Source organism: Phlebotomus papatasi, chromosome 1, assembly GCF_024763615.1.
Source record: "Phlebotomus papatasi isolate M1 chromosome 1, Ppap_2.1, whole genome shotgun sequence".
Taxonomy (NCBI): Eukaryota; Metazoa; Arthropoda; class Insecta; order Diptera; family Psychodidae; genus Phlebotomus; species Phlebotomus papatasi.
Window position 1 is genome coordinate 90,811,650 of NC_077222.1, and position 26,690 is coordinate 90,838,339.

The 26,690-nt window shown below is 34.8% G+C and overlaps 6 protein-coding genes across 11 annotated transcripts in view; 4 read left to right on the forward strand and 2 right to left on the reverse strand.

Annotated features, from left to right (window-relative positions):
- The window catches only part of LOC129809688 (phosphatidylinositol transfer protein alpha isoform), a 23,710-nt gene extending 14,363 nt beyond the window's left edge, over positions 1 to 9,347 (reverse strand). Inside the window, exons 1-4 of one of the 2 annotated variants that reach the window (XM_055859714.1) lie at positions 9,132 to 9,347; positions 8,509 to 8,539; positions 2,371 to 2,482; positions 2,114 to 2,265 (exon numbers count right to left, since the gene is read on the reverse strand). In XM_055859714.1, the coding sequence (XP_055715689.1) occupies positions 2,114 to 2,265; positions 2,371 to 2,482; positions 8,509 to 8,539; positions 9,132 to 9,148 (312 nt within the window). In that variant the 5' untranslated portion in view covers positions 9,149 to 9,347. The remainder of the gene's footprint in view (positions 1 to 2,113; positions 2,266 to 2,370; positions 2,483 to 8,508; positions 8,540 to 9,131) is intronic. The other variant, XM_055859713.1, reaches the window with a different exon arrangement.
- Positions 1 to 22,695, forward strand: part of LOC129809694 (cdc42 homolog) — a 155,826-nt gene extending 133,131 nt beyond the window's left edge. For 3 of the 5 annotated variants that reach the window (XM_055859724.1, XM_055859723.1, XM_055859725.1), the window contains exons 2-5: positions 11,880 to 12,089; positions 12,160 to 12,269; positions 18,340 to 18,537; positions 18,655 to 22,695. In XM_055859724.1, the coding sequence (XP_055715699.1) occupies positions 11,912 to 12,089; positions 12,160 to 12,269; positions 18,340 to 18,537; positions 18,655 to 18,744 (576 nt within the window). In that variant the 5' untranslated portion in view covers positions 11,880 to 11,911 and the 3' untranslated portion in view covers positions 18,745 to 22,695. Of the gene's footprint in view, positions 1 to 11,257; positions 11,494 to 11,840; positions 12,090 to 12,159; positions 12,270 to 18,339; positions 18,538 to 18,654 lie in introns of those variants that run through there. The other 2 variants (XM_055859722.1, XM_055859721.1) reach the window with 2 other exon arrangements.
- Positions 9,460 to 10,411, forward strand: LOC129809685 (N-acetylglucosaminyl-phosphatidylinositol de-N-acetylase). The gene has a single exon (XM_055859710.1). It carries the CDS (start codon positions 9,460 to 9,462, stop codon positions 10,327 to 10,329), a length of 870 nt encoding a protein of 289 aa, XP_055715685.1. The 3' UTR covers positions 10,330 to 10,411.
- Positions 10,457 to 11,143, forward strand: LOC129809697 (uncharacterized). Its single transcript, XM_055859728.1, has 2 exons — positions 10,457 to 10,712; positions 10,769 to 11,143. The coding sequence occupies exons 1-2, from the start codon at positions 10,536 to 10,538 to the stop codon at positions 11,123 to 11,125; spliced, it is 534 nt and encodes a 177-aa protein (XP_055715703.1). The 5' UTR covers positions 10,457 to 10,535; the 3' UTR covers positions 11,126 to 11,143.
- On the reverse strand, positions 22,662 to 23,121 carry LOC129809701 (uncharacterized). The gene has a single exon (XM_055859734.1). The coding sequence runs from the start codon at positions 23,062 to 23,064 to the stop codon at positions 22,837 to 22,839; it is 228 nt and encodes a 75-aa protein (XP_055715709.1). The 5' UTR covers positions 23,065 to 23,121; the 3' UTR covers positions 22,662 to 22,836.
- Positions 23,122 to 24,070: 949 nt separating this feature from the next.
- Positions 24,071 to 26,690, forward strand: part of LOC129809661 (tyrosine-protein phosphatase corkscrew) — a 37,181-nt gene continuing 34,561 nt past the window's right edge. Inside the window, exons 1-3 of the mRNA XM_055859677.1 lie at positions 24,071 to 24,177; positions 24,394 to 24,581; positions 24,685 to 24,814. Coding sequence (XP_055715652.1) covers positions 24,164 to 24,177; positions 24,394 to 24,581; positions 24,685 to 24,814 — 332 coding nt within the window. The 5' untranslated portion in view covers positions 24,071 to 24,163. The remainder of the gene's footprint in view (positions 24,178 to 24,393; positions 24,582 to 24,684; positions 24,815 to 26,690) is intronic.

A 26,690-nucleotide genomic window follows, 5' to 3' on the forward strand; every position in this document is an offset into this window, starting at 1 on the left:
TAAGATATAAAAAAAACTTGACATTTACGCAAAACACAAAAAATAAAATAAGTAAATTTTTTGGTTTAAAAACAATAAAATCTTTGTGGTTAGTTCAATTTTTAAATTGAAATATTTTTCATGTTTTTATTACAATTAACGCAGTAAAATTTTGTAGTATGAATTGCAAAAATATAAAATAGCAATCTGTAAAAAAAGCTTTTTTTATAACATCAATTATTGCAAAAGATAATGCCCAGCGGCAATAACTTTTGTTTTCTAACATGTTTTTGACATTTCAATGAGAGTGAGTGAGATAGAGATCTAGTTATCTCGCTCACACTTATAGAAAGTTTTGAAAACACGTTCATAAACAAAATATATTATGCGCTGGGCATAAAGCTTTTTAATTTTTTTTTCAATAAATATTCACTCTAATGGAACGTAACAGATAGCAGCCAAAAATAATAGACTGCGTTTGATTTTTTTCTTTAATTCTTCATAGCGTTTTCTTAAGTGTTATAAAAAAAATAAAGAATAGGGGAAAGTGCCCATGCTTTGCACGATCTCAAGTTTCATAATAACTAAATTTTTCCTGTGTTTTTCAATAAATGTGACTCATCGTACACATACTTTAAAAACTTGGGGAAAGTGTCCTGTTTTAAAAATATATTGCGGAGTCAGATTTATTCAGAAACACAGGAAAATTTTTGTCATTATAAAGCTTGGGAATCGTGCAAAGCATGGGCACTTTCCCTTACCCCATTTTTCAGTTCACCTTATTTCAATGAAGAATTTTCTTCTTATTTATGGAAAAATTAAAATTCCACATATAGAAGAAAATATTTTAAAAATTGTTGTAAATTTTACAAAGTAAAACATTCTATAACAAAAGAAGTTGTTAAATTTGGCAAAAAATAAAAAAATATATATTTTGTAAAATTCTTCGTAAGTGTTTGTGAATTCGCATTGGGGACTTACGAAATGCTCATAAATCGTACAATCCACAAACAAGTTCGTAAAAGTTTGTACGTTTTTCTCAAATATTGTTCGTACGATGATCACTTGATGAGCCTTTTTTCGTTTTTTTTTTAGAAACATTTGTTCATATATTTTTTGCTTGACAAAACTTACCGAATAAATGACAAAATTTTACGAACAATTTTTTCTGTGTTTTCGAACAAATGTTTGTAAAAAACAAAAAAAATGTTCGTCAAGTGCTCATGTTAAGAACAATGTTTGTTGGCTTCTTCTAGGACTTACCGTAGTTCTAGAAGAAGCCAACAATGTTTGTGAAAAAGTGCAAATTTTACAAACTTTTTAGTTGGTTACACGATTTATGAACATTTTGCAGGTGCCCAAGAGGAATTCACAAACATTTACGAAATATTTTTTCTGTGATAACAAAGCCTTTAATTTTTTCGGGATCATTTTGAATAATTAATAATTATAAAGATGTCCAAAATCATTTTGAAAAACACTTTTGGTAAGCGGACAAACTTATCTTGTTAAAAATTTGTCAAAAGAATGTTGTTCACCAATTTGAGATTTTTTTTGTTACATTTTATATAGAAAAACATCATTTTGGCAAAATTCAACAAGATCCAGTTGGCCGTCGATTTGACAATTTTTTCAATATTCTGCACGGAACAACATCCTTTTGACAAACTTTTAGCAATCCAGTTGGCCGTTGATTTGACAAAATTTTTCCATATTTTGTATAGCAGAACATCCTTTTGTCAAACTTCTTTTGTTAATTTGACAAATCTTTTTGTCACATTGTACCTATATGGAAAAACATCCTTTTGACAAACTTTTAACAAGATCAGCTTGGTCGCCGATTTGGAAAAACTTTTCCATAATTTTGTATGGGAGAACATCCTTTTGACAAACTTTTCTTGTTAATTTGACAAAACTTTTTTTCAAAGTAGGATAGTTTTTGCAGGAGCTTGTTTTGGATATGTTACGCTTCGAAAAGAGTAAATTTAAAATAATAATATTTCAAGCTTTTGTTTGTTTTGCAAAATTTCCAACAAAAGTTTAAAGAGCTTGAAGATAAAATCTAGAAAATTTTCAATGGTGAATAGGGCCCAGAATCTCAAGAAAAGCAATTAATGATGGTAATAAAACATACGGTAATGACTGTCCGGCAATAGGGATAGGCATTCCATGCTTCCTCATGAATCTCCAGGGATCCCTTTGGCGCCAGTAGTCGAATAAACGCTGGCACTTTTGAAGCTAAATGGTAGATTTTATACGTATACTGTCCGGAACTGTATCTTCCACCTGCAACCCATGATATCATCCCGCATTACTCATTCCATTCAACAAGTAATTCCCAGCCAAATAAACAATAGTAAAAAAAAAAGAACAAATAAAAATCACACTCACCCAGAAGCGGATGGTTGTCAAAGGGTTCATTCTTGAGCACTTCAATGCCTTCACCACCGCCTGTCTCATTTTTTGACGCCTCCGCAACGGAAAAGAGCTGTGCAACTTGATACTACAAGTGAACACCACAGAATTTCCCATACAGAAAACAAACATTGGGGTGTAGTGTTGAGAGTAATCGATTATAAAATGTGTGAAGGCTTCCATTGGGCAGTAATTAAAATGTGTGTTGAACGTGTTCTTTCACTGGGGCAAAAAACATATGGCAAGGCAAAAACTTTTCTGCTACTCTTTCTGAGTTTATACCATTGCTACTGGATTTTTTTTTGCGATGGGAAAACACTTTTTTCCCCGGAAGAATTTCACGCGAAAAAAATATAATTAAGGAACTTTTTTTTGGGTAAACTCGGAAATTTTTCAGCAATAAATTTACAAATTAATTTGAGTAAGGTATACAGTACACATTATACACATTACTAAACTTTTGACCATTTACCTACTCATTAACTCTTAACCTTCTATTGGCGTATAATAAAAATAAAAAAAAATCTCCCTTACTCTTTGATATTTGAAATTAAAACAGTTTTAAAGACTTTTAAAACAAAGTCTTGAGTCCAATATAAAGATTAAAAAACCTTTAGTGACATTTAATAAAAATAATCTAATGCCCAACAACTTTACTGAACATAAATAGTTCATCGAAAGATTGCTAGTGGCGCTGCAATCGAAAAATTTACATTAAGAATTTGGAGAATTTGCATCCTAGAACACTCCAATTATTCGTCCCATAAAAGTAATTAAAGTTGAAAGTTGATCCTGACATTGTTCTTTCTTGAATAAAAAGTTAATTTAGGAATATAAGAGTTTTTCTGTTTATCTTCCTCTACCTCCAGGGTCAAAAGCTCATTAAAGATATCAAAGAATGGAAAAGTTAATAAATAAACAAAACCACAATTGCAATACGCCGGCTTCTCTTATGAGAGACTCTTGAGAATTTTCTATTATTGAAAGTCTTCCAATTTGGTCAATGAAAATATTCAGCAGGATTGCCGAAAGCTATTGAAATTGCTGAGAAAAGAATAAATAAGATTGATATATATTTTTCACACACGCATGAAATGAATATAAAACATATTTTTCTACGTTATCTTCTCAGTATCTGAGTTCAAGTCTAAATGATAAGAGTGATGAAGAAAAATTATAATTCTAATATTTATGGCTCTAGCACACCTTTTTGGTCAGGAAAATTTCATGAAGTCGAAATTCGAATCACTTTCTTTCTCACATGTTTTTCATATGACTATCTCATTCTTTCGCACTTTTCTTCTTCTTTTGAGCATCACACCAAATTCAATTTAGCTCAATCGAATTTAGAGAGCGAAAGAATGAGACAGACATACGTAAAACGTGTAAGAAAGAAAGGGATTCAAATTTCGGCTTCGTGAAATTTTCCTGATCTAAAAGGTGTGCCGAAGGCATTAGGTCCATTAGGTCAATATTTTGCTAGATTTTAGTCAATAGGAATTTAAAATAGTTAAAAAAAAACTAATTTAAAAATTATTTATGGCTCCGGCTCAAATTTTAGATCAGAAAAATTTCATAAAATCAAATTTTACGTCTTTTTCTTTCTCAACCATTTTGTATACACCTGTCCCACTCTTTTGTACTCTTCTTCTTCCTTTGAACATCACAACAAATTTAGAATTAGTTCAATCCAATTTTGAGTGTCAAAGAGTAGGATAGACAAGTGCGAAACATTTGAGGAAGCAAGGAACGTGAATTTAGATTTCATGCAATTTTTATAACCTAAAAGGTGTGACCGACACCTGTGACATTACCATAATTTTGAAAGAAAAGGAAGGAAAAAGGAAATCATGCATTTTTTTTTGGTTAAAAAAAATAGCAAAATAAAATTGATTAAGAGAAATTAAGAAAACTACCCTGGTGGCTTTATGTGTCAAATACACCTTTTTGATCAGGAAAATGTTGTGAAATCAAAATTCACATCCCTTTTTCTCAATCATTTGGAATATGCCTATTCCACTTTTTCGCACTCTTCTTTTTTCATCGTAACAAATTGAATTTAGTTCAATCAAATTTTGTGTGGAAAATATCTTAGAAAGAAAGATAAGTGAATTTTGACTTCATGCAATTTTCCTGATTTAAAGATGTCTTTGGGAGATACAGTAGAGTCTCGCTATAAGCCATCGCTCTATAGTCCACAATTTATCGATCGTTGATTTCAAAACAGTGATTTTAAGTTAGGTTAAGTTTTTTAGTACGCGACATGCAATGTTGTCATAATTATTTTAATATTTTTGAAAAACTTTATGTAGTAGTTGTGATAATTGTGATCCATAATGAAGAGAGCGAGCACAAGTACCACAATCGCAAAGAAAGTGGAAGCCGTCGAGCAATTTCAATACTAAAAGTCGTTGATAATTTTAAAAAATGACATGGACTATAGTGCGACCCAAGTGTCAAATCTGGAACCAAATATGGACTATAGCGAGACTCTACTGTAATCCGATAGTTCGATTGTAAACAATAAATAACATCAATTTAATTTATTTAATTCTACTTAAGGTTTTTCAAAGTCAAAAGTAAAAGCTTTCTAAACATTTTTAAAATGTTGAACTGATTTCAACTCATTAAGAAACTGTTAAGAGTCAACAATAGATTTAGATGATTTATGAGCAAGCTTAAATTGGTTATCAACTGGTGCACAATCTGCAGCAATTAGAAAGAAAAATTAGATAATACTTCTTTTCTTAATCTAATATTTGCTTACAAACCAATTAAAATTGCTAAGATAATTTAATTTAAATTCTTATTAAGCGACTTTTGCAATTCTAGTCGAAGATCTATCGACATTCATTTTTTTCTAAACATTTTAACCACTTTTACATAAACACATAAACCTAATGGTCTGACTTCCATCGTTTTTAAATATTTCGAAAATGTGCAATTAATTCATCATTCATTCATTCATCATTCTTTTTAATAATTCATTATTCAGTTGATACCCCCTGACTTCTGTGTTTTTAAAGAAAAAATATTTGGATTTAGACAAATTGAAATTTAATAACACCTTTACAACTTTTAATGGGTCTGGCACATCTTTTACATCAAGAAAATTTCACAAGATCAAAATTCTGATTTCTATACCTTCTTTAAAGCTTTGCATATACACATATGTCTATCCTACTCTTTTGCATTTTTCTTTTTCTTTTAAACATCACACCAAATTAAATTTAGTTCAGTTAAATTTTGAGTCCGAAAGAGTGTGATAGATCTATGCAAATCTTTTGAAAAAGAACAAAAAGGTGTACTGGAGGCATAAAAATGAAAAGTTTCCCAATATCAAAATTCCTATCCTTTTCCTTTCTCAAGCGTATTGAAATCCTTTTTTTAACCTAAATTGAATTTGTTGTAATGCTCTCAAAAAGAAGAAGAAGAGTACACTAGACGTACGCATTTCCTACGTACTACATTTGATATAGAAAAGATTGAAAATTCTGATTTCAGGAATTTTTTCTATCCCAAACCCTCCCTGTCCGGAATGCATTAGTAATTGAATTTAGGCAATTGGAAAACACATGGAACCTCAGGTGAGATTATGCAAACACAATTACGCATAATTGCTTATCATTGGGAGCTAATATTAATTCATTTTTGAAATATCCCTTCATATTATGCAAAAATTTTGACGTGATAAATTTGAAAAGCATTTTTTATTGATGCACAACACCTTTTAAATGAGAAAATTTTCAAGAAAAAAATGTCTGTACTGTATATATCTTCAGTGTCAAAATCCTAAAAATCAAAATTCCGAAAAGCCAAAATCTCGAAATCCAAAAATCCCGAAGGCCAAAAATTTCAAAAACTAAAATCCCAAAAAAACAAAATAAAATTCCAAATATGTCGAAATTACGAACGCCAAAATCCCGAATATATACAGTAGAGTCTCGCTATAGTCCATATTTGGTTCCAGATTTGACACTTGGGTCGCACTATAGTCCATGTCATTTTTTAAAATTATCAACGACTTTTAGTATTGAAATTGCTCGACGCCTTCCACTTTCTTTGCGATTGTGGTACTTGTGCTCGCTCTCTTCATTATGGATCACAATTATCACAACTACTCAATAAAGTTTGGCAAAAATATTAAAATAATTATGACAACATTGCATGTCGCGTACTAAAAAACATAACCTAACTTAAAATCACTGTTTTGAAATCAACGATCGATAAATTGTGGACTATAGAGCGATGGCTTATAGCGAGACTCTACTGTAATACAGTCCTATGTAAATACTTTGTATTTTTGGGCAAGAATAAAATTCAATTCAATGGGTCAAAACTTCCGAAAAGCCAAAATCAGTAAAAGCTAAAATCCGGAAAATCCAAACTCCGAAAGTCAAAATTTCAAACACCAACATACCAGAAAATCAAAATGCAATCTTGAGAGTGGCTGTGACACTTTTAGGAATTTGAGATTTTGGCTTTCGGGATTTTGGGTTTTGGGATTAAGGTTTTTGAAATTTTATCCGGGACACGCCAATCTTGTTCTATCGAACTCAAAAATGAAGTGCGACATACATATAAAGGAATGCCAATTTCGGTTTCATGCAATTTTCCTTATCTAAAATGTATGCCAGATCCATTATGAACAGTCAGCGCCGAGAATTAGTCGACAAAATTGATACCGAAGACTTTTGCATATTTTACGGTGGTTCTGTGACTCACTTGAAAAAATCTTCGCAGAATTTTTACATTTTTTGGGTACATAGTGCCATTTTGTCCGTTTTTTTTCGTTCATAAACTGAGTTAGAGAAATCCAAAAAAGTTAAAATAACATTCAGGAAATGTTATTCTTCCCCTACGGTGATGATCCGAAATCGATGTAAATATTACCTATTTTAAGTGTAATAGGGGTAAAATTTATCCATTTCTTGTGTTAATTTTACCCCTAAAAAGGTGTAAAATCAACATGAAAAATGTTGATATATTTTTACACTTAAAAAGTGTTACTATTACGAAAAAGAGTTAATCGTACCCTACTTTTTTCTCATCAATGCAAGAATATGCATAATCCCGGGATCCTCTTTGATTGTAAATTATGTTGCTCGAGCACATTTAATTATTTTTTTAACGCTGCATTCTCCACAGTAATTAAAAATTTGATCCAATATTTCAGTCCAGTTCCGTTCTCTGATTGGCTAAAGCTTAAAAGCATTCAAAACTGTAACCAATCACAGAACCTCTTAAGACTAAAATATTTCATTGGATGAAATATTTCATTGCATGTGAATAATAAGTCTTTTTCGAAATATTTTAATCAAAAGCTTTTAGCAAAAAAATTAAAATTCTTTTCTCGTTAGTCGCAGATGCTCAGAAGAATCTTAAGATCTCGAATAAAGTATTAGAAATCACAAAAATTGATTAAGTGTGGGCGTATAAGAAAATTCTCAATAGTTCTCTCATTTAACTAAGAATATTAAGAACGACATGAAATATTCAATACGTAATCTTTAATTAATTGATGTAATATTTTTTATTTGAGGAAGAACCTTCAACTTCAATAACTCGATAATTTCAATCTTTATGGAGATGACAAGCAATAAACCAATTTCTAATATCATTCCTAATCTCTCTCGCAGTAATAAAATCGGATATTACGGATATTACATTGCTCTTGTAGGCTTGGAAATAGCTTGGAAATGGGGGGGATTGTAGGAGCTTCCTAGCATACCCTTAAAAATAGCCTCAGTATCTAATATATTTCAATGGGAGAGCCAGGAAGGCGATCGATTGCATATAATTGACCCCTTTGAGTGCGCCGCTCTGCCCTAAAAATTACTCATCATCAAACATCGCGAGGTTGGAGAGTTTTTCAATTGGTAACCGGGTGTGTATTTTAAATCCACGAAAAACTGCCGAGAGAAGCTCTGATAAGATAGCGGCTATCGAATTTAAGGGAAAAAAGCATTCCGAGCGTTGGGGAATTGGGGGGAACTGGCCAGAAATGGGGGGCTAGCAAATGACCATGCCGCAGGTGCGGATGATAAAAAATTACTGTCATGCCTGTGGGAGCCTTCTTCCGGGAGTTCTTTTTTATGGGAGGGATATTCTTACCTCTTCCACGGTGAGTGGCAAGGTGACACGGCTGCAAAGAGAAAAGAAATATACCTTCAATTGCCGAAGAGTGATTGAATAATCGTCGCTCGAAGTCATTTTGATTCACGCAATAAATGATTGCCCCACTTCGGAAGGGGGAGCACTTCATGAGGCAGGTGAAAATGTGCCTGTTTTTCCGGGAGTTTCTCCTGACCAAATTCACAACTAAAAAGAGGTCTTTTTCGAATGGGAAATTCCCCATTTTGGAGGATTCTTCCGGCTATGAGATCATCATTGGGAAGTGCCTCTAGTGACGAAGACCTTGACCCAGACGCCTATCGGGTCAAATTCCTTCCCAGCGCGTCCTCAGCAGCTCCCACCCTCTGGCTTACATTTCAGCAAATCATCACAAATGACGTGGAGTCCACTTGGGTACTTGGATTCGGCGTCTGAGTGGCCCCCACCTTGAGTTTTTCATGCCATTTTCCCACGTCAGAAACCGAGATTTTTCCCCCCTCAAATGTGTCAATATATTTTTCCACCACAAACATCCCCAATTTTCCCAAACTTACACCCTCATTTTCCACCCACACTTTACACCCACACCGCCACTGTATCCCCCAGATACCACTGATACTTACAATTCCTTAATTAGCATTCTGATTTGGACACTATTTGATGGGGAAACACAATTAAATGCACATGGGGAGTTTTCTTTCTAGGGCCAAAATTGAACCAAGCTGAAGTTTTTGCACATGAAAAATTGACAGTTTTGTGCTTTTTCGATTGGCAAAAACTGAGCGATTTTTCGCTCTTCCAACGTCATGGGGTTCAAGTCAAACCTTCCAGCTCAGCGACAGTGCTAAATATTGGATGTGTGAAGGGAGAGAAAAACAGGCTAGGAATGCTCGTGAGGGAATTCTGCTGAAGACTCTGCCCCGTACATGGCGAGATGAGTAGCCAGTGCCAATGAATGTGACTGTTGCTGAAGAGAGAGTGAATGCTTTGCTATCTTACGTGGAAACTTGGGTAACTGACGCGCTGGAGCACCTTGTGATCTCAATTATCCTCTATGTCATTGTCTGTCTGTGTCTCTACCGATGGATCTTCCGACCCCTGACACCCACACTTCGTTCCCAGCGCTTTCCCAAGCGCCACAGACGTGTGCTGCTCGTTTCAGCCCATCCGGACGATGAGTGCATGTTCTTTGGACCTACAATCCTCTCGCTGTGTCGCCGAGAAGACTGTCAAGTGTACCTGCTGTGTCTGTCCATCGGAGACCATGAGCAGAGGGGCAATGTCAGGAGAGAGGAACTCTTCCGTTCCTGCCAAGTACTCAAGATGCGCCCAGAAAATGTTACAATTATGAATGTTACTGAGCTTCCGGATGATCCGGGAGCTGAATGGAAGGTGAGCACTATTGCCAGGCAAATTGAGCAGATGATTGGTGCATTGGACATTCAAGCACTAATCACATTCGATCGGGATGGAGTCAGTCAGCATCCCAATCATTCTGCCATTTACTATGCTGCCTCGTCGCTCTGCCTCACCGGAACAATGCCAAATAATTGCAAATTTTACACTATCGAGTCAACGAATCTACTGAGAAAGTACATGTCAGTACTGGATCTACCCATAACACTCCTCCTCTCACGCAATTGGTTCGTGCTGCGCTGGCGAGATCGCAGGATCATTGTGAGGGCCATGAATGAGCATCAGTCGCAGTTGCTCTGGTTCAGGAAGCTCTACGTCCTCTTCTCGCGGTACATGCTGATGAATTCCCTGCGAGAGCTCAATGTATCGGACATAGAACTGGAAATGCAACTAGATGACTCATAAGGATGTAACATACTCTGTACATTTTGTGTCTTTTTTCCAAGGATTTATTCCTCCTGCAAAATATATTTTGTTTTCCCGCCAATCCCTTTTGTCGCTCAATTTTTCATGCAAGCAAGGAATTATTTTGCGCGGGATTTCGCTCAGTTCTGTTTACATATTTTGCATTCCGGTGTCCTCAGGAAAAGTCGAGAAAAGTATTGTTAATCATGTCGCAGCCCAATTCTAGAAATGTGGAAGTCAAGGCCCGATTGGGGAGTGATGAGAATTTCAATAGATGTGTGGAGATTGCTAAGAAAATCACCTCATCCGAAGGAGAAATCATCAAGCAGCACGATGTATTTTACAATGCTGCAAATGGACGCTTGAAATTGAGATTCCTCGAGGTGATTCTCAACTATTTTCAATGTATTCTATAAATTGATGACTAAGCTACTTTTAGAATCCCCCATCGCAACTGGTGTCCTACTTCCGACCAGACACAGAAGCGGCAAAGTTGTCGTGCTTCAAGATCCTTTCAGTCACCGAACCCGAGCTCTTGGACACCATCCTGACTGAGAGTATCGGTGTTAAGGGAGTGGTGAAGAAAGTCCGGACACTCTTCTGGTACAACAACACCCGCATTCACCTTGACAAAGTGGAAAATCTGGGTAATTTCTTCGAATTGGAAGTGTGCCTCACCCCGGAACAGAGTGTTGAAGAAGGCAGCAAGATTGCAAATGAATTGGTGGAAATATTCAAGATTGAAGAGAAAGATTTGCTAGCTGGAGCATATTTGGATCAAATTTTGCAGAAATAAACTACATTTTCATTTCTTTTTCCTTTTTTCAATTTTCCGGCAAATTTTTGCGTATTTGCGCTCAGTTTGGTCGGTTGAAGTAGGTTTTGGGGAAAAATCAACATAACCTCAGAAGAGCAGAATTTTTTCAGCAGTTTGTTGCCAACTTCAGCCTACAGTGGCATAAGAATTTTTCCCCGCTGTGTTTGTAGTTTTTTTATTTGCAAAAAAGTGCCCTGCCCAAAATATTTTTACACAAATGTAAGTGAAAATTGTGCAGTTGATATCCCCAAGATAGTATTTAACAATAAATTTTAGTGCTACTGCTTGGATATTTTGGGGGAAAGTGGGTGAAAAGTTGGCCCTTGGGGAAGAAAGACGAGAAATTGGTATGAAACAAAATGGCGACATGATTAGTTGTCTAATCAGGAAATTTTAATCAGTCGATTTCTGGATTAAATCAAAGGGATTATCTGCATTTTACTCATGAGTTTTTGAGTTTAGTAGTTGTTTTTTGGAAGTACAGTGAATTTGGTATTGTGGGATGAGTGCAATTGGGTGAAAAGTGGAAGAAAGTGAGCCGGTGTTTCGGGAAATTTTTGTTCGCATGAGAAACCTTCCCGGACGTCTCTGCACCTTATCTAACTTTTCCTCTGCAGAGAAGATAGTAAAAATCTTGACTAATCCACTCGACATTGCCCCCATCATACGGGGAATTTTTCCTGGTCTATTGCAGACTACGCAAAAGTCATCGGGGAGAGAGCTAACAAAAACAAGGGGGTGAAAAGTAGCTGATAAATCGCGGAAATGCAGACGATTAAATGCGTGGTTGTGGGTGATGGAGCCGTTGGTAAAACGTGCCTCCTCATCTCCTACACGACCAACAAATTCCCCTCAGAATACGTTCCAACTGTCTTCGATAATTATGCTGTAACAGTTATGATAGGAGGCGAGCCCTACACTCTCGGCCTCTTTGACACTGCTGGTAAGTCTCAAGATAAGATCCACCTTCGTGAACACCCTCCCCTAATCCCCAATGTCTCATTGACTTCTAGGTCAGGAGGACTACGACAGACTCCGACCACTTTCCTACCCTCAAACAGATGTCTTCTTGGTGTGCTTCTCAGTCGTCAGTCCCAGTTCCTTCGAGAATGTCAAAGAAAAGGTAAATTCCCCCAAGCCCTAACTTTATCTGTCGCGTGACTCCCCCCCAACAAATTTTCCCAACAAAATTTGCAATAACTTTCGCTTTCGCCACGAAAGAATTATATTTAGAACCAAAATGTGGGATGAAGATTCTACGCGTGTAAACAGTTTCCGGGATGCTGCACTTTCGTCAGGAATTACATAAAAGTTGGAAAGAGAAATTTTTTGGAGGAAACCTCTGAAGCGTATCTTTGATTAATAACTTCCCATTAATTGCATTAAATTGCGAGAATTTTAGTGCCTTTGAGTTTTATGATATTGATACTAAGAGGGTTAGTAGGACGATAATATATTTTAAGCAAGTAAAATTGTCTGAAAATTCGCTGAGGAATGCAGGGAGTAATTTTTCAATGGTGGCGGTGACTCTTGCATGAGAGTCACAGCTATTGCATTCAGTTGGAAATGGAATTTTGCAGCTGAATGGTCAAATAAATTGTATTTAGCTGTAATTATGATTTACTTAATTTTTTCTTGTCTTTTTTTATTTTTAAAATAAATTCAGTTATTTTATTTAAAATGATTTATGCCCAATGCACAATAACTTTTGTTTTGTAAACATGTTTTCGAAACTGCCTATAAGAGTGAGCGTGATGACTAGATCAAGATCTCACTTACTCTCATTGAAATGCCAAAAACAAGTTTACAAACAAAAGTTATTGTGCGTTGGGTATTGTGCCCAAGGACGATAACTTTTGTTTTGTAAACATGTTTTCAAATTTTCCTATGAGAGTGAAAGAGATGACTAGATACAGCTCTCAGCTCTGTCTCATTTTTGGGACAATTGAGACAGATTGAATCCAAGAACAATCCAGTTCGATAATAAATTTAAAAATTTAATTCTATAAAACTATAATTTATGTAGGATTTGGGAAAGGGGGATGTCGAGGGAAAACTCTCCTTTTAATTTAATAAATGGTGTAATTCAGTACTATGCAACTTCATCACGTCTCCTCCCATGAACAGAACTCTATAATACTATTTGTTCTACTGATCGGGTACTACGTTCCCAGTGAAATCATTCCAAACTCCAAATTCATTCCCACACGGCCCTTCCTGACAATAAGTTGACCCCCGGACAACTTCAGAGTCAATCCTCATTAAACTTTTATCATCATCAAGAGCAATCATCGAGTCTCCAGCGTTGCATGGTATTACAGCAATTCCCAAGCATGAAAAGATCACTCCCCACTTCTTCTTTCGTCTTCTGTCCATTTTGGTAATGTTTAACGATCTTGTGTCCTTTCGGTAGATTACTTGTCTTGTGACCTTCCTTCTTGAAATATTCAAAGTTTCTCCATTCTTTCGCTGTTTCGTCTTCAGCTGTATCTTCTTTGAGATGTCCTTACGCTCGCATCTTCTTTTTCTTGATCTCGTCTTCTCTGGTGAACATGAGGCGATCTCGTCTTCAACTTCTGCATGTAATTTTTCCACTACTTCAGACTCATATTCTTCGCATGGTATCAGTTTGATCCAATTCTCATCTTCAGAGTCATCTTTTTTCATCATTTCCGTCTTATTAGTTGCATCTTCACACTCGTCGTAGACATCTTTAGCTTCATCAACCAATTTCTCCTTATCACTCTCATATTCGTCACATCGAATCTGCATAATCAAATTGTCATCATCAAAGATTTCTTCCTTCGTATTTTCCATATTTGGAGTTTCATCTTCATGTTTGTCCTGTACCAACACTTGAAGAATCATTGAGACACCCTTTTCTTCATTGATCTTTAGTTCACTCTTCTGGAAATCAATTAAAGCTTCATCATGTTGCACAATGCGCAGTGCAAGCTCTTCTTCACTTCCAACACAAGACAAATTTCTCTTGACGCATTGATTGATAAGTCCTTTCTTCGTCAAAAAGTCCAATAATTCGTCGTATTGCACAATTCGTCGTGCAAGATCCATTTTCTTCCCATTGCAAGGCAAATTTCTCTTCTCACATTCTTTCACAAGTCCACACTTGGTAAGGCAAGTAATCAATTCCTTAAAGCTTCTCATCTTTCGTCATTAGTTCTACAGTTATCGTCTTTCGTATTCTTGTAACTCTTTAGCAGTTATCGTCTTTCATCTTCTTGTAACTCTTCAGCAGTTGCCGTCTTTCGTCTTCGTAACTCTTCCGCAGTTACGGTCTTTCGTCTTCTTGTAACTCTTCAGCAGTTACTATCCTTCGTCTTCTTGTACCTCTTCAGTAGATACCGTCTTTCGTCTTCTTGCAACTCTTTAGCAGTTACCGTCTTTCGTCTTCTTGTAACTCTTTAGCAGTTGCCGTCTTTCGTCTTCTTGTATCTCTTCAGCAGATACCGTCTTTCGTCTTCTTGCAACTCTTTAGCAGTTACCGTCTTTCGTCTTCTTGTAACTCTTCAGCAGTTGCCGTCTTTCGTCTTCGTAACTCTTCCGTAGTTACGGTCTTTCGTCTTCTTGTAACTCTTCGTTCTCACTTCTTGTGCTTTTGCACCGTCTTTTCACATATAATTGTTCTTTTTACGTCTTCTACTTCATATCACGTCTTTTCATTAATTTTTCATCGTTTTTCTCCACTCATTTTTTTTGTCGGCCTCCTCAAAATTCCACGTCTTTTTTATTTTTCCCAGCAATATTCTATCCCCATCCCGGTTGAGTCCCCATGGAGGATTTGGGAAAGGGGGATGTCGAGGGAAAACTCTCCTTTTAATTTAATAAATGGTTTAATTCAGTACTATGCAACTTCATCACGTCTCCTCCCATGAACAGAACTCTATAATACTATTTGTTCTACTGATCGGGTACTACGTTCCCAGTGAAATCATTCCAAACTCCAAATTCATTCCCACATTTATTTATTTTTGGTTGAATTTAAAAAAAAATGTAGACTTGGCTCTGCGCGATATTCGGATTCGGAGAAAGAAGTTTTTTGTTGACTTTTTTCAGGATTTTGACAGCTGTCACTCGAATGAAAGAGTCGAATATCAGCAATATCAGATAGACTAAAGCGACTTGAATGGATTAAACTGATCATTGTCAAATCATTGTGTTGATTAACTGATTAACTGAAAATTTTACCATGGGCAATATCAATTATCTCGTGCAAGCGTAGAAATGTTTGTAAATTAAATTTCAGAATACTAAATACAAATTTCAAGACTTAGAATGAATCGACAATTATACAAATTTAATGGGAAATAGTTCCTCTATAATCTCTAATAGATTTATATACAAAAACCATATTCGTTGTTAGCATTCTATTTTTTTTTAACCTTTTAAGGACGAATAGAACACCAGTGTCCCAAAAATAAAACCTAATTTTTCGAACTATTTAGAGCAGGGGTGAACAAGTACCATTTGAAGCCGAATAAACGACAAAATAAGTTTCTCCAGTAGGGGGATTTTGTAAGAGTATAAAAATATCATATGGCAAATTTTAAAATTTTTATATAAAAAAATCGGAAAATATCATTGGAAATAAGATTCATATCAATTACTAAGAGCTGTATAGCTCCTTGTAATGACCATTCGGTACTCACTGACCTTTAATGTTGTCCTGTTCCTGAATTTATCACGAAAATTTGTCACATGATATTGTCATATCGTTACGGATTTCCCCTACAGGTAGCGTTTTGTCTCTTTTGTCCATTGACCTACAATTTTCAATTGACGTTTGTTCGGTTTCAAACGGTTCTTGCTCACCTCTGATAGAGGACAAAATAACTTTCTGGTCAAAAAAATTGTTTTTGTCCATAGAGCATAGAAAGCTATTTTGTCCTCTAAATCGTCCGAAAAATTGTTTTTACTTTTGAAACACCGGTGTCCCCGGTGTCCCATTCGTCCTTAAAGGGTTAAGGTTTAAATCCTTAAAAAAATAATATACGCTTCCTTTTTTTAATATTTGTTTCATTTGCCTCTTAAAGAAATTGCTCACATTAAGATACTTGAAATTAAGGGTAAATAAGTCATCAGTGAAATAGTAAAAAAAAACAATTTAGTACTATACAAATGTACCAGATTTATCTGTCGAACACTGAAACAACTGAAAATTGGATAATAATATTATGATTCATTAGTTTCCAATGCTTATCTCTGACTATGACGTTTATCAGTTTTTTTTCTTTGATTATTTTTAACAACTCCAAAAAGCAATTGAAATTCGGTTCATATTCTGAAATATTAAAATTAAACTTTTTAATGTATAATAATAATAATATTATTATTACGTCGATGGACGCATGGGAGGTGGGAAATGTGAAATGCAAGATGAAAATAAATACAATACAATACAATACAATATTACCGTTAATTAAATAATAAATTAAAATATTTAAATTTTTCTTAGAGCTTTTGGGTATTTGGAAAAATATGGCCTTTTTTTGAGAGGCACAGCTTTCGAAAATAAAGAATTTTGAGATAATAAATCAATATATAAAATGGACAGATAAGCCAAGATCAACTTATTGTAGATGAGATTCTTAACGTGAGCAAACTTGGATTGCATGCAAATTCTATTTTGAACTGAAGTTGTGAGATATACAAAATATCAAGGATGTAAATGCACTGATAGACTGACCAGAATGTCCTATATAATTTTGCCCCACAACTTGATCTTATCGGTTGCTCTGAGGCCCAGATAATCCTTTTATTTGTTTTGTAATACGTTTTTTGCCCACAGTGCCCCTTGTGTATTGTACGTAGTGTTTTGTTAAGGCTTTCATTTGCGCCCTTTTGAGAACAAATGAGTTTGAATTTTTATTGTATCGTACCGCCATAAGTGATGAACGTTTGAACTGTCACCTAAAGTGCTCATCGACACGAGTCTTCGAACAAAAGTTTAAAAGTTCGAACCAGAGATAAAGGCCGGTTAGTTTTCGAACTTTGACTTCTTTTAGCTCGGGACAAGGGTTATTAAGTTGCTTAAAACTTAAGTTTTTTTATTGATAGGTATAATATGCGACTTGTGAAAAAAAACATGCTCAGTTTTTCATTGGAATTACACTATTACTCGTTAAAGTCGGTTAAATAGAACCGGAGATATGTTGGTTTGAATTTCGTGAAATCGTGCCTAAAAATATCTGAAAAACTTTAAAGTTGAATTTCTCGGAAACTATGAGGAATAGAGGCCTCAAACTTTGCATTCATTTAGAGCCGTCTGTAGGCTTGAGGTGTGCAAAATTTCACCAGTTTCCGAGATAATCTACTTTAAAGATTTTCAGATAATTTTATGCATTTCTCATCCAATTTTCCTTATTAATAACGATAATATGTTACATACAGTTTAACAATTATTAAACGAAATTTGCATTATTTATTTATAAATATCGTTCGAGTTTGCTATAATCCAAATTTGCAATGAAGGAATCGCACCTCTATAAGCTGAGCTAGGCTTATCACTGGCTCTTTTAGTCGAAAGTTCTAAGGCCCGTCTATAACATACTAAAATTTGAGCCCGACCGATGCCATAGGGGCAGAGCTATTGAGAAAACAAAAAAGGGAGGTATTCAAAATCCCGGAAGGAATGGTGGGGGGGGTGGGGAGTCAATATACAAGTTGCAATTTTCACCCGATATATAACCCGAATTCTGTGAACCTTTACTGAAAACCGCAAGGCGATATCTTTCTTAGTTCGGGAGTTATTAAGCTTCAAAAAGCGGCCGGACGGACGGACAGGAAAGTTTTTTAGCTACCCATATATTCGTGATCAGGAAGTGGTCAAACGATCCGGATGTAAATACATAAACCTCCATCAATTTTACAAGAATTAATAAAAGTATAATTCACTTGGTTCAAACTGGAAATTTAATTATTTATTTACAATGGGGTTAACAAAAGAATCCCAAGTCATTCATATGACCAAGCCTTCTCTTGTTCATTATAAATTTCTGTGCAGTGATAATAGAGAAATGTTGTAGTATAAGTTTCCTTTTTGTGTGATGACTCAAATTGCGGAATATGCAAATAATAAAATGATCAGTTTTCTGCATAAAGAACAATCATTTCGGAGGAATTTGCGTCTTAAGAAATTGGAAGTGATGTAGGGCTTTTGTTTGGTGTGCTTACAGTGGGTTCCGGAGATAACGCATCATTGCCAAAAGACGCCATTCCTGCTCGTTGGCACGCAGATTGATTTGCGCGATGAGAGCGGGACGCTGGAAAAGTTGGCCAAGAACAAGCAGAAGCCCATCACGATGGAACAGGGTGAGAAGTTAGCGAAGGAATTGAAAGCTGTTAAATATGTTGAGTGTTCCGCTCTGACTCAGGTAACAACGATCACTTATTAATGCTATTTTGTTGCAACATTTTACTCAGTTGAGTGAATTGATTGAAATATTAATAATTTTTTGATCTATTACTATTTGTGCTCTGTCGGAATGCAGAAAGGGCTCAAAAATGTCTTCGATGAGGCAATTCTGGCGGCTTTGGAGCCTCCAGAGCCGACAAAGAGGAGGAAGTGCAGATTCCTATAAAGATTAATTCAAAAAGAAACCTAAACAAAAAAAACAAGCAAAGGAGCTTCTTCTTGAGGGAGAGATTCACAATTTTTATTAATTTTCAAAAATCTTTTTTTTTTCTTTCCCACGTAGAATGAAAAAAAAATTCTCTTTGATGAATCAATGTTGGAAAAACAGAAACAAAAAAAACGTGCGTGAATTGTGCATTTAGGAGTCTTATCTTAAGGAAAAATGGTCTCTGGGAGAGATTTTTATGCAATTTTTACAAAGAAAAAAGAAACATTTCAAATGCAATTTTTTGATGGAAAAAAAATCAGAGCGCAAAAAACGAAGAAAAAAACAATTTAATTTAAAGAAAAAAAGACACAACAAAACCTTTTTAAACAACAAAACCCATGAAGATATAAAAAAAGGAAAAAGAGTAATAAAAAATGCCTTGTTCTTTTTTACAATATTCATCTTGTCATTTCATACTTGAACTAAATAACGATGAAGAATTAGAATATTTAAGTGAAATAAAAAGAAAATAGAAGAAGAAAAAATAGAAAGGAGAAATGCATAAAAATTATATTTTACTAATTTTTCAAGAAGAAAATTAAGAAAAAAAATCAGTAAAATAGTTATTTATAGAAAAAAAACATGAGAAAAAATATATTCATAAAATTAACATATTTGAATAATTTCATGCAATATCAATTGAAAAAAAAAGAAATGATAAAATTTCGATAGTGGTTTAACAAAAAAAAATATAATTAGAATATTTACATTTAAAGTATATAGGCGAAGAAAAAAAAAATAGTGAGGAACTGAAAGGATTATTTTTAAAGTTTTGGTATAACTACAATTTACCGCAACTTAATAAATGATTTTTTGCAGGAAAGAGGTATTGGCTTCTCATAAGTAAGTTCGGTGTGAAAATTTTAGGCCACGCCCATTTCAGCAATTGGTTTCCATTAAAGTTGGACGCTGTAGCTTCTGCACTGAGAAAAAAAGAGGGTGCGATTAACTTTTTTTCCTCAACACTAGGTGTAAATCAACGTTTTTTAAGGGTAAAATTAACATGAAAAAGGGTAACTTTAACCCCTAATACACCTAGAAAGGGTAATATTTACACCGATATTGGATCAATTCTGCAGAGTAAAATTAACATTTCCGGAATGTTATTTTTACTTTTTCGGATTTCTCTCAGGGTGAATAGTTTACGCCATCTATTGTTAAACATTCAAGAAATGGCAAAATATTCTTAGAATTTTGATAATTGGCGGGGTCTGTAGAATAAGCCACGCCTTTCACGTTCTATTCAATTTAATGGGACTGTCGTACTCAAAAAAATGTCCATCCAAGCCGGATATTATATCATCTACATCTTCCAGCAAATATTAACTGTTATATTTTGACCAAAATTAAACCGTTTTAGATCATGGGCGGGGCTGCAATATGAAATATAAACCACGCCCCTACGAAGTCTTGAATTTGCAAGTACTTTTGTAAAAGATTCTCTTATAGAAAAAGCTTGGATGGATGGAATCAGTACAATCGATACAATGCATACAAAGGATGTGGCTTCCAAAGGGGCGTGGTATCAAATATTTCAATTACGTCCATTAAAGTCGTAATAGTCGCATTTATTTTTTATAATTTTATTTATTTATTTTTCGAAATTTTACAAATAACTACCTTTTCCACTATCAATCTTAAACGATTTATTTGGGATAATAGAAACCAAATGGGTGTGGTTTCTAAAGGGACGTGGCATTAAATATTTAAATTACGTTAACATTTTGGTTGGGACAATAGCATCGAGTGGGCGTGGCTTTTAAAAGGGCGTGGCACCTTTACATTCGAAGATCATTAAAGTCACTTCTTTTGGAACTGGCATGATTGCTAGCGTCACAAAAATTATTTTAAAAAAATAAACAATTTTCAACCACTTTCAATATTAAACACTTCGGTTGGGACAATAGAAACAAATGGGCGTGGTTTTAAAAAGGACGAGCGTCATTAAACAAATAGTTAGCTCCGGAATTCAGTCATTTTGAAATAATAGCAACTGGTATTGTCTTTACATAGTAATAATAAATAAACAATTTTCTGCTTCTCTAGAATAAACCAGTTGTGTTGGGACAAAAGAAAGAAGTGGGCGTGGCCACAATAAATTTTCAGATCATTTCTGCTATAGTTACTTTGTAACTGGCATAACTGATAGCATCCACTCGACTTTATTAATATAAGGCAATTTACAATCACTTCCAATATTAAACACCTTGTTTGGGACAATGGGCGTGGTTTTGAAAAGAACGTGGCGGTATAAAATTTTTAGATCACTCCTACTAAAGCCAGTCGTTTTATAATCAGCATAGCTGCTAGTGTTCTTATAAAGAAAACAGTCAATCTTCACCACTTCCAATATTAAACGATGTACTTCGGAAAATGGAAACTATTGGGCGCATTGGGCGTGGTTTATTAAAGGACGTATAGTCTTTTTTTTAGATCACTTCTAAGTGGCTCATTTTGAAATCTGCATAGCCGCTAGTAATCTCGTAACTTCACAAAAAAAAAATCTTAACCATTTTCAATATTAAACGACTCGGTTGGGACATGGAAACGAGTAGGCGTGGCTTAGAAAAGGATATGGTGCCATTCAATTTTAAGAGCAATTTTACTAAAACCGGGTATTTTGGAATCAGCATAGCTGCTAGTATTCTCTGTAAATTACAACAAAACAATCTTTAATTTTTCCAATAATAAACAGTTTCATTGAGACAATAGGAAGAAGTGGGCGTGGCTTTTAAAAAGAGGCAGTGTTATTTATTTTTTCGGCTATTCCGGTGGAAACTTCATAACTGTGAGCATAAATTATCTCTTACAAATAACAATCTTCAATATTTTGATTTTTAAACAGTTTGTTTAGGAGGATCAGGAGGATATATGAAAAAGGGCGTGGCTTATCGAGCGTATCACCATTACATTTTAAAATAACTCACTTTAAAAATTTTGCATTTTTACTTCAATGATTAGACGTAAAATATGACAAAGTATTCCGTGAAAATATTTACTTGCAATTACTTTTGCAAATTTTACATACTTTGAATTTTTTGTAATTTTATAGTAATATTTTTTTCCTAATTATTGGAAATATATTGATGAATTTCGCCATTTCGGCTATGTTTTTGACAAAATGCATTTAAAATTTTAGGAAATACTGAAAAGTCTTAATAGAAATGACAGTTATCAAATAATAAAATTCAAGGGGGCGTGGTCTAAAATTCTTCAAAGGTGGAGCTTACTCTCAATGGCCATTAAAACTTCCATGCAAAATACGGAATTGAAAGAAAGTTGCGGTGAGAAGTAGGAGTCCTAAAGTTTAATCTCTATGATTTAAGAATTATTTTTAGCGAGATTACAAGAAAAAAAATCCTAATTTTAATATTTGTGGCTCAGTATTTTTGATGAAAGAGAAGAAAAAAATTATTTCTAGATTTAAGGGTTTTCTACTTGATTTTTTTTTAAAAGAAAGTCTTGTTTGCATTTTTCATAAAGTTTTATTGAATTGTTTTGAGCCAAGAGAGAGAAAAGAACCAGTAATTTTGTTGAAGAGAGCTACTAAAAAATGGAAAATGAAAAGGATTTTTCAAATTTTGAGATTGAAAGACTATTAATTAAATTTCCCAAATAAAATTCATATCTAAAGTGGAAATATGTTGCAAATTCTCAAAAGGGAGAGAAAACCAGTGAGGTTAAAGAAAATCAGGTGGATGGTGAAATCGGGAGGTTAATTTTAATTGTAAATATTCTGTAAAATTATTAATAATCAATTACAAATTTGCTAAAAAAAAAGGAATTTTTGGAGAGCGCTAAACAGATTTGTTAGCAACAGGAAAAATTACAACAGATAAACAGCATTAACCTTTTTATAATAAAAAAAATGCAAAACAAATATATTAATTTATATTTTCCAACGAAAAATGCCTTTTATTTTCTTTTGCCTGGACTTCCGGAAGGGTTGCCGGAAAGTGTTTTTATTATTATTTACATTTCATTCCGGTGATTTCTCGGCGGAATTTAAGCTACTGCGATGGAGATTTTCTAGATGATGATGCTGGAGGTTCATCCTTTGAGTTCGGGGATCTTGTCGAGCATCGCTGTGGAGGCTGTTGCGTTTTCCTGGATCATCTCTAGCTCCCTTTGCTGCCTGGCCGGTTTGATAACTGTGAAGTATCGGTAAACTCGCACACCGAGCAGGTATGTTCCGTAGACAGTAAGTCCCATGCATGTCCAGACAACTCCTCGGTGGAGTTTGTCATAGAGCTTCTCTCTCCTCGGGAGTCTCTTCATTTTTCCAGGGTTTTTCTGGACACCAAAACACTGAACTTTGCAGAAAGAAGAAAAGTGAGGTTACCCCATAGCAAAAGAAAGCGGAATAGGAATAACAAGCGAAAAAATCCTCGGAATTTTCCACTATTTGCCTTAAAAAATTCCATAGGAATTTTCCATAATAGGTTCCAAGGAAAATTTAATGGATTTATGCTGGATTTTTCATATAGAATACATCCATGGAAATGCTCATGGAATTTATGTGGATTTTTCCACCAAAATAAAATGGAGAAAAAATGAAGCTGTCACATGCACCTCGTGATTTTACTTCCGAATATTAAAGAAATAGCAAAGATTACGAGGATTATAATATGTTTTACTAAATCAGCAATAACGAATTAACACTTTAAGCAATAAAAAAATATTTTGTAAAAAAAAATAATTTTTTCGAAAATATTTATTAATTAACATAAAAACAGTATTATTTTAGGTTGGCGACCTATTTAATGTAATCACTTCATTATTATCTACACGAAACGCAGTGTCGCATAATTAATTATATTATAATTGCCACATGAATCACTAGAAATGTTTGCGGAAGGTTTGGAAACAAATTCTAAAAGTTGTCGCAACACCATTTTATTTGTTTGACATTTCATAAAACTAGTGGAAAAATCCATATAAAACACTATGGAAAGATAGTGGAAATTTCCATATGTTTTTTCCAGCTTATCCCGCGGACGTTTCACGTGTGAGTTTCCATATAAATCTTCCGCGGAATACCGCGGAATTTAACGCTGGAATTCCAGCATGTCGTACTAGTAAATTCCATGGAGCACTATGATTTCCATGGAATTTCCGGCTTTAAATTCCATAGGAAAACTTAGTGGAATTTTAGCGTCAAATTCCAGCGAATTTAGCCATTTGGACGCAAGTTTTCCATTGGAATTTTTGCGGAATTTTGCTATGGGGTAGATTGAATACATTTTCACGAAATTTCCGCTAGAGATCAGAGTAATCGCGCGACGGGGGGTTTTTTGACAGCCGTGACTCTAGCTTTTGTCTGTGAATTTGTGTAGTGGATTTTTGGAGACAAAAATTCTATAATTTTGTGATAAAAATGACATCCAGAAGGTGAGAAAGTCCTCCAAGTATCCCCCAAAAGTGCCACAGAGTGTTTCCAATAGTCTAGCATGGAGAAATTTGTGGGAATAGTGAAAATGGGTCAGATGGGGAGAGAAAAAAGAATGTCTTTCTGGGCAAGGGGAAATGGGGGGATCTGGTGAAGTGTTGCAGTGTGAGGCCCCAGTTCCTGAAGCTCTCTTGCTAAATTGTGGCTTTTGTGTGTAGGTGGTTCCATCCATCAATATCTGGTGTCGAGGCTGAGAAACTCCTGCTGGAGAATGGATTCGATGGGTCCTTCCTGGCGCGCTTGAGCTCCTCCAGTCCTGGCGCCTTCACCCTCTCAATCCGCCGTGGACAGGAGGTGACCCACATTAAGATCCAAAATCACGGGGACTTCTTCGATTTGTACGGAGGTGAGTGTGCCCCAGGAAGGTCTTCCTCGCAAAGCGCACCCACCCACATTGACCTCCATCTGCCAACACTGTCCACTCTTCCAATTTTATTGTTTCCCCCCAGGTGAGAAGTTTGCGACACTGTCGGAGCTGGTGCAGTACTACATGGAGAATGCCGATCAGCTCAAGGAGAAGAATGGCCAAGTGATTGAACTGAAGCAGCCACTGATTTGTGCCGAACCCACAACCGAAAGGTAAGCACTCTTCATGTCGCCCCTCCCCCCTTTTATTCATCTCTTTTTTTTGTACAACGTTTCCGAATCGCATTTTGTTAATTCCATGGCCGTATTCGAGGCACAATCTCATGCAAATTCAGCCACGATCTTGAGATCATCTCTCGCATGTCTCCACTCGGGATTTTTTTTCATGTGTAATGTCTCTTTTTTTTCGTGTCAAAATCTCACGCGAAATTCCACAAGAATGACTTTTATCAGGAGAGAAAAAGTGAGAAAATTGATTAGGAAGAGTGCAATGCACATCAATCATTGTTTCGCATTTGTTAAAGATGACTAGGAGCTTTCGACACCTTTTTTTTATTTGGCTTTCATCGAGCAACGGCCAGAGATTATGGGCGCAATTCCAAATCCATAATTCATTGGACAGTGGAGTTGTTTAATGCAAAAGAATGAGAAATTGCAACAGTGTCTTGCATGGAAGGGCTTCCATTTGATTCACTTTCATTAGGTTACAGTGCCGTCTCAGAAATGATCAAGCAGAAACTTCTGAGCTAAAATTGAATCAGAGAATGTTCAATTGGAATCTCATTTGAAAGTGATTCTTATAATGCTTATAAGAAATTTTCTTAACGTGCTTTTAAACATCGATTGAATAGACTTAAAAAAGACTCATTAAATAAGTTCCTACAAGTCCTTAAAAATTTAAGGTTAGAGATTTGTTTAAAAGTGAGGTTATGTTTAGTTATGATAACTTAAAAAAAAACTATGATAAAATCTGAATCACATCGTTTCTGATTGTACTAAAAGATGTCTTGAGGGTGGACTTGGTAGTCTGGATCTGGACTGCCATCCCCATGAATATTATTTAAGAAATTTAATTCAACTTTATGACAACTCAAAAAGGTTATTTCCTATATCTTGTAATTCTGTCTTGCTTTTGATATTTTCGTCAGACGAAAAAGGAAGATAACTATAATTCGATAAAAAAGATACACTTGACTCAAGTCTCTTATTCCACACTTTGAGGTTATAATTAACCTAACTTCTAAGGAAATTTTGCTATTTGGTGAAATTTGAAATTTTACAATGTTTTTTTTTTTTAATAAATTTGAACTAAAACAATCCGAAAGAGTTAAAGCATTTTAAATGGTCACGATTTCGTAGTTTTTGTTTTAGGTTAAAACTAAAAAAAACTAGAACAAAAACTAGAATTTGAAACAGTTTTATAACAGAATTTTTATCATGGTTCCACGGATCTAAAACTCCTATCCTGACAGCAGATTAAGTAATTACTACTACTACAATAATTTCTTAATGGGCACTACTTTAGACCGAGAAATTTGCAAAGTAAATTCTTTTTACATCTAGTAAAATACTTATAAATTTTCTTTCACTGTTCCTTATTGCTAATTCGAAACGACAAGTTCTTTTATTTAGAACTTTCCAACAAAATGCTTTCCAACAATATGCTTCACATGAATGAATAAAGAATCCTAACTAAAATGATTCAAGAGTTAAGATAGGAATTACCAGTCCAGTAATTAAAACCTGAAGAATATACAAGAAAAATGCTTCCTTTTATTTTCTTAATTTGATCGCAATATTATTACCGAATGAGAGTTTTTTTTATAGAAATTTAGCTACCTAACCTCAAAAAACAAGAAATACTTTAAACCACTGAAACTACGAATTTTTCTATAGTTTTACAATTTTCAGATAGTCTTTCGTTTTAGTCTACAATTAGAACTAATCAGAATATTTTCTTTGTGATCCAACTCGTTTTTCATTTGAAATAATGCATCACTACTAACCTTATAAAACTGTTTGAGGTTAGGATTTATTAAGTTGCTGAGGTTACGAATTTAAAGATTTGGATAATGTTGAAAATGGTAGA

Bases quoted from the DNA above. Each gene is read 5' to 3' on its own strand.
- LOC129809697 (XM_055859728.1), top strand. From the start codon at position 10,536: ATGTCGCAGCCCAATTCTAGAAATGTGGAAGTCAAGGCCCGATTGGGG. The intron at 10,713-10,768 runs GTGATTCTCAAC...AGCTACTTTTAG, and splicing joins TGAAATTGAGATTCCTCGAG to AATCCCCCATCGCAACTGGT.
- LOC129809701 (XM_055859734.1), bottom strand. From the start codon at position 23,064: ATGAAGAGACTCCCGAGGAGAGAGAAGCTCTATGACAAACTCCACCGA.
- LOC129809685 (XM_055859710.1), top strand. From the start codon at position 9,460: ATGAATGTGACTGTTGCTGAAGAGAGAGTGAATGCTTTGCTATCTTAC.